We start from the raw sequence: 7,470 nt of genomic DNA, 5'->3' as shown, positions 1-7,470 counted from the left end.
GAGTATTTTATTAAGACAGTGTTAAAGTAGAGTATTTTCATTAAGACAGTGTTAAAGTAGAGTATTTTCATTAAGGCAGTGTTAAAGTAGACCACTTTCATTAAGACAGTGTTAAATTAGACCATTTTAATTAACACAGTGTTAAAGTAGAGTATTTTCATTAAGGCAGTGTTAAAACACTTTCGTCAGCAACGATGAAAAGCGTAGATAGAGAAGTTTAACTTACAAACCTTTGAGTAAGATATTCCATCAAAAATCTCAGAAATTTCATCTGGATGGTTTACAGGCACAGAAATCGGGTGAGAATTCTTTAAGCTGTCCAAAGCCATAACTGACTGGAGAGTGTTCACTATAAACTGTTCATCCTAAAAAAATCAAACGTTATCCCTAAAACATGATTCATTCTTTTAACACCAGTTGTATTATAGAACATAACGTCTTTCTTTATACAGAACCACACAAGTACAGTTAAAGTTCTGTAAAAGTTATAAAACTATTTTCTTCTTTTCAAACGCTAGTATTTCGTCAGGTCGACTTACCATTTTCCAATCTTTCTCCACAGCCATCGTTCCCAGGTACTCTACGTAGCTCGCAAAACCTTCGTTCAGCCACAGATCGTCCCACCATTCAGGCGTTACCAGGTTTCCGAACCACTATAGAAAATACATGTAGTGAATACAAGTGTAACTCTACAAGACAAGAGTCAAAGATCGTCCCAACATTTAGGCGTTACCAGGTTTACAAAAAACAATAAAATATATGTAATGAATACAAGTGTAATTCTACAGTACATTAGTAAAACAAAATGATAAGAAACGACTTGGTGTTATCTCTTAACACGTTTTTAAACAGTCTACACCTACAGCTTCTCTATCGGCAATCCAAGTCTACAGTTTTTGAACAGTCTACACCTACAGCTTCTCTATCGGCAATCCAAGTCTACAGTTTTTGAACAGTCTACATCTACAGTTTCTCTATCGCCAATCCAAGTGTACAGTTTTTGAACAGTCTACACCTACAGCTTCTCTATCGGCAATCCAAGTCTACAGTTCTTGTACATTCTACACCTACAGTTTCTCTATCGGCAATCCAAGTCTACAGTTCTTGAATAGTCTACACCTACGGTTTCTCTATAGGCAATCCAAGTCTACAGTTCTTGTACATTCTACATCTACAGCTTCTCTATCGGCAATCCAAGTCTACAGTTCTTGAATAGTCTACACCTACGGTTTCTCTATAGGCAATCCAAGTCTACAGTTCTTGTACATTCTACACCTACAGCTTCTCTATCGGCAATCCAAGTGTACAGTTCTTATCAACTAAGTCGATCTTGTGAATTTTTATACCGGAGCAATGTGGAACGTGGAAATTTCCTGTGAATATTCAAGAAAAGCATTTCTTGACATATGTTCGGTCATAAATTCTTCGATTTGTAGGATTTAGTACTACCATCGTTACTTATCCCTAATTTTGCAGTGATGAACCATAGGAAAGTCAAGCCCACACACTGGGAAGGCAGCTGGCCAACCCATCCCCCCCCCCCTGCCATACTCTTGGGCTACTCTTGCCAGACTGAATTGTGAGATTTTGACCGTTGCTCTTATAACACACTCACGGCTGTGGCTCGATGTGACGGTGCGAGTTTTTTCTTCTTCGTTAAAAAGAAAACAAATCATGAGATCTTAGCTTCAGTGTGCGACACGCTAACCACTTAGTCACGCTCGGTCCGGTTTCATCGATAAGGATTTATTAATACAGATGACCGATATGATCATGAATAAGAGAGGTTTTCATTGACAAATTCACTTAAGTGACATATTCCAATATATTTACCCTTCTTATTACACTTGGTTACAACTTCTAACAATTCTTAGTGACATATCCCAGTTTTTCGTTATACTTGGGTAACTTCTAACAATGCTTAGTGACATATCCCAGTTTTCTCGTTATACTTGGGTAACTTCTAACAATTCTTAGTGACATATCCCAGTTTTCTCGTTATACTTGGGTAACTTCTAACAATTCTTAGTGACATATCCCAGTTTTCTCGTTATACTTGGTTACCTGATGAGTAACTTCTAACAATGTTTAGTGACATATCACAATATATTTACCCTTTCCTATTACACTTGGTTACCTGATGGGTAACTTTTAACAATGCTTTGTGACATATCCCAATACATTCACCCTTCTCATTACACTTAGTTACCTGATGGGCAAGTTCATGGGCTATAATTCTTGCAACGTTCTGTTTGTTTCTTCCTGATGAGACTTTCTTATCATACGACAGGTATCGTTCCCGGAAGATAACGATTCCCCAATTCTCCATGGCGCCTGCGCTGAAATCCGGAACAGCGACCAAATCTATTCGAAAGAATAAGAAATAGACCCTCTAACTTTACGTTACAGATATTATAAATAGTTGAATTTTATCCTTTACGAAATTATCCCCAAAGTTCGAAAGACACTTTTAAAGCTAGTAGGTTAAGTACCAGTAAATTAAGATAACATCTTACTGTATGATTTACGTGTAGCACAACATTGAAATAAATAATTACCTAAACTAACAATTGCACTATAATCTAATAAAAGATTAAAAGTTAAAGTAAATATATTTAATTACAAAAAAATTCGTTCGTTCGTTTGTTATTAAGAACAAAGCTACACAATGGACAAGCTGTACTCTGTTCACAAGAGGATCAAAACGCGATTGTTAGCGTTGTAAGCACGCAGACTTACCGCTGAGCCACTGTGAACGGGGTCAAATAAAACAGTAGGAAATAAAGAAAAACAAGAATAAAATACATTATTCATAAGTAGGCGGTAATGTAACTTCATCGGTTGACAGAAGTTGTTGACTTTGGAGAAGCAATAGAAAAGATAAAGAAGTGGGTTGTGTCCGTTAGTTGTCGAGCGTCAAGGTCAGCACAGCAGTTTTTTTGATATATTATAGAAACTTAAGAATAAGAGGGGTCGAACTGCACTGCATACGGCGGCTGGTGAGAACGTGCTAATAACTATTAAAACAATTTGGAGTGTGGAACCTCGAAACGAATCTCACTTTAGATATGTTACACGCATGGTCAGTATGCTGGATATGCAAGCTAAGAAGAAAAGAAGTGGTTTTTTCATATGTCACACTGTCTTATTTATCAAGTTATAAAGTGTACCAAGGAGGAGAGAAGAACCTTCTAACGTGTGTCACACTGTATTATTTATCAACTTATAAACTGTACCAATGAGGAGAGAAGAACCTTCTAATGTGTGTCACACTGTCTTATTTATCAAGTTATAAACTGTACCAATTAGGAGAGAAGAACCTTCTAACGTGTGTCACACTGTCTTATTTATCAAGTTTAAACCGTACCAAGGAGGATAGAAGAACCCTCTAACGTGTGTCACACTGTCTTATTTATCAAGTTATAAACTGTACCAAGGAGAAGAGAAGAACCTTCTAACGTGTGTCACACTGTCTTATTTATCAAATTTTAAACTGTACCAAGAAGGATAGAAGAACCCTAAGTTATTGGAGTACATAACGAGAGTGTTAGAAAGTTATTGGAGTACATAACGAGAGTGTTAGAAAGTTATTGGAGTACATTACGAGAGTGTTAGAAAGTTATTGGAGTACATAACGAGAGTGTTAGAAAGTTATTCGAGTACATAACGAGAGTGTTAGAAAGTTATTGAAGTACATAACGAGAGTGTTAGAAAGTTATTGGAGTACATAACGAGAGTGTTAGAAAGTTATTCGAGTACATTAAGAGAGTGAGCAAAAGTTATTGGAGATTCCCATTTTGTAACTAACTTTTATAAAATCAAAGTGTAGATATGAACTTCTTCAATGATCTGATTTCTAGTGAGGGATCTCGACAACAACAACTCCAGAGGGATCTCGACAACAACAACTCCAGGGGGATCTCGACAACAACAACTCCAGAGGGATCTCGACAACAATAACTCCAGGGTGATTTCGACAACAACAACTCCAGGGTGATTTCGACAACAACAACTCCAGAAGGATCTCGACAACAACAACAACTCTAGAGGGATCTCGACAACAACAACTCCAGGGGGATCTCGACAACAACAACAACTCCAGAGGGATCTCGACAACAACAACTCCTTGCTTATTGTTTAAAATTGTTTGACTTTATGTTTAGAAACTAATATAAACAATTATCTCATTTCTCCCAAAAACAATTATTTATTTATGCAGCTTACCTGTCTTAGGTAGTGGATATTTAATGTTGAAATAACCCTCATAGTGCTTTAAAACCCTCTCTCCTAACTGTAAGCTGTAGGCAAGTGAGTCAGTTAGTTCAGGACGGGCCCAGACTCGAAACTGCATGAAACAAATATACGATGCAAGTTAATAAGTTTACATTCTTGCTTATGACAAATACGAGTAAATGAATAAAATATTTGTTTTAAATTGATGATTAAAAAGAATACTATATTTTTCTTGCAAATTTTCATTACATGAATTATGAAACAGGTTGATGAGTACTTTTTATAAGTAAATATTAACCTACGAGCGGCCAAATCTAGGGGGAAAGTTAATATTTGTGTTATTATAAGTAGTTTACAGAACTGAAATAAAGTTCTAATAATGTGTTATTATAGGTAGTTTACAGAACTGTATTAATGTTCTGGTAATGTGTTATTATAGGTAGTTTACAGAACTGAAATAAAGTTCTAATAATGTATTATTATAGGTAGTTTACAGAACTGTATTAATGTTCTGGTAATGTGTTATTATAGGTAGTTTACAGAACTGTATTAATGTTCTGGTAATGTGTTATTACAAGTAGTTTACAGAACTGAATTATTGTTCTAATAATGTGTTATTACAAGTAGTTTACAGAACTGAATTATTGTTCTAATAATGTGTTATTACAAGTAGTTTACAGAACTGAATTATTGTTCTAATAATGTGTTAGTAAATAATGAACCATAACCTACATTTCCTGCAGCGTTCGACTTGCTCTTGAAATCGCTGACTATAAAAGCTAGCAGGTATGTAGACATTCTAACTGTGGTTTGGTAAACATCTGCCACCCAGTCATCGCCCCTGTAAACAGCACCCCCAAAATATAGGTTAGTCAAATAAGTTATCATGAACAGCAAGGATGTTAAAACAGAGACACGATTTAAATACAAACTAAATACATTTTAACTAGAAATAAATAGACTTTAACTAAAAATTAAAAACAGTTTAACTAGAATGATATAGGCTTTAACTACAAACTATACACAGTTTAACTAGACTTAAATAGACTTTAGCTAGATCTAAAGACAGTTTAATTAAAAAACTAAACACACAGTTTAACTAAAATTAAACACATTTTAACCCAAAGAGAGCTTATCTAAAACTAAAATTAGCTTCATACGATTAATGTTTTAAATTATGAAGTTTTAAACATATGAAAATAGAAAGGAATAAGATGTAGAGTGTAAAAGAGAGAGAGAATGGTGGAAATTACATGTTCAATCAGTGTGTATTTACTATCCTTTTCTCTCTCTCTCTGTACATAGATAAATCTGTCTGTATCTATTCTCTGAGTATACCTAATCTGTCAGTGTCCACTACTGTCCATCTTTCTCTCTCTGCATATAGATATACTTCTCTGTACCTCCTCTCTGAGTATACCTAATCTGTCAGTGTCCACTAACGTCTATCTATCTCTCTGTACATAGATATATCTGTCTGTATCTCCTCTCTGAGTATACCTAATCTATTAGTGTCCACTACTGTCCACTTTTTTCTATGTATGTATACCTCTCTGTATCTTCTCTCATCAACTTCAGCCTAACGATTGTAAACTATGCGTTGTTGCACTGTCTAGATTGTAAACAATATAACCCAAATTTTGGAAATGACAATTGATATTTTTTTATACGGAAATGGAACGATGGACAGAATAAAATATCTTCGTCTTAAAAACAGTAAATTTAGCTGTTGTCCCCGAATCTCCGACTAGACAAGGCTAAACTGCTTTATCAACAACAAGAGCAAAGGCGTAGTATTCATACTTAAAATACACGGAGAAGAAATGTGTGTGTTTGTAAAATGTAGTCGAGTTTCGCTTCGTCTTTCCATAACATTCATGTTGAAACTGACCTTATTTACAAAGGAATAAACGATGAAGAAAGTGTAATCCACTCTTCTATTTGCAAATACACACTTAGTGACCAAAATATCACTCTATGATGCACACCAACTGACCTACAAATCGGTTTATGCTGTGCATTAACATAAATTTTATGTTGTGAATCAACTGGCCTTCATTTCGCTTTCGACTGAGCTATAAGTAGCCTTTAAAAAAACCAGCAAATTACTTAATAATTTTTAACAAACTTGGTTTGTTTCGTTCCTGATACATTTGATAATCTACAGTAACTTGAAGTGCAGTTAATTGATCTTTGTTTCTAATATATTCCTACAACTGTCACGTTGTTTAAATACTACAAGGTATTTTATTACTAAAGTAATCTGTCAACTGACACGTTGAAATACTACAAGGTATTTTATTACTGAATTAATGTTCACAGTGACACATTGCTGTAAGATGCTTTCTATTGTGTTGAGTTGTCTCATTATAATAATACTAATATCTTATGACAAGTATAATTGTAAACAGTTTTATATGAAAGTAAATTGAAACAGTAAAAGAAAAAGAACACATTTTTCTTCGTAAATAATTGAACTTTGTGAAAAGTTAGATTTGTAAGAAACTTTAACGACAACACTTAGTCTGCTGGACACTTACCGGACAACTGTTCTATTAATAGGCATGTTGGATAATGAGGTCATATTCTTCCACCGGACCAGCGTAATTTGGAAGGTTGCTTTAAACTTGGGCTCGTCAAAACATGGGAATGCTCTTCTAGCATATGTGGCCTGGAACTGAGTCGTGGCTAACCACCTGTAAGGAAGATCAGAGTATAATGCACAGACTGTGAAACTAGCGTTTATTATTAACCACGGATCAAACTTAATGTAAGTCAATAGAACAAATTAGCTGTATCTCTGCGACTATGAATTCTGATGGCATTGGTTAAAGAGATGGACTTAAGATTAAATAATGTAGGTATTCAAAATCTCTTAGTCCTATATTAACAAGGACTCAGTGAATCCTTACAGCTACAGAGAAGAACCAGTGAGGATCCACTTTAGGAAGATAACTAGGACTCAGTGAATCCTTACAACTACAGAGAAGAACCAGTGAGGATCCACTTCATGAAGATAGCGAGGACTCAGTGAATCCTTACAACTACAGAGAAGAACCAGTGAGGATCCACTTTAGGAAGATAACTAGGACTCAGTGAATCCTTACAGCTACAGAGAAGAACCAGTGAGGATCCACTTCATGAAGATAGCGAGGACTCAGTGAATCCTTACAACTATAGAGAAGAACCAGTGAGGATTTATTCCTTTCATAATGTAGATCCACTTTAGGAAGATAA

The 7,470-nt window shown here is 35.2% G+C and overlaps 1 protein-coding gene across 1 annotated transcript in view; it reads right to left on the bottom strand.

Moving 5' to 3' along the window:
- LOC106475275 (aminopeptidase N-like) overlaps window positions 1-7,021 on the bottom strand; it is a gene marked incomplete at its 5' end in the record, with an annotated part of 28,611 nt that extends 21,590 nt beyond the window's left edge. Inside the window, 6 exons of the mRNA XM_013935971.2 lie at window positions 231-365; window positions 540-653; window positions 2,210-2,364; window positions 4,225-4,345; window positions 4,966-5,074; window positions 6,774-7,021. Of these exons, the coding sequence (XP_013791425.2) occupies window positions 231-365; window positions 540-653; window positions 2,210-2,364; window positions 4,225-4,345; window positions 4,966-5,074; window positions 6,774-7,021 (882 nt within the window). The remainder of the gene's footprint in view (window positions 1-230; window positions 366-539; window positions 654-2,209; window positions 2,365-4,224; window positions 4,346-4,965; window positions 5,075-6,773) is intronic.
- Between the last annotated feature and the right edge of the window lie 449 nt (window positions 7,022-7,470).

The sequence above is a fragment of the Limulus polyphemus genome, unplaced genomic scaffold (assembly GCF_000517525.1).
Source record: "Limulus polyphemus unplaced genomic scaffold, Limulus_polyphemus-2.1.2 Scaffold8337, whole genome shotgun sequence".
NCBI lineage: Eukaryota > Metazoa > Arthropoda > Merostomata > Xiphosura > Limulidae > Limulus > Limulus polyphemus.
This window is presented reverse-complemented; position numbering and strand designations above follow the sequence as displayed.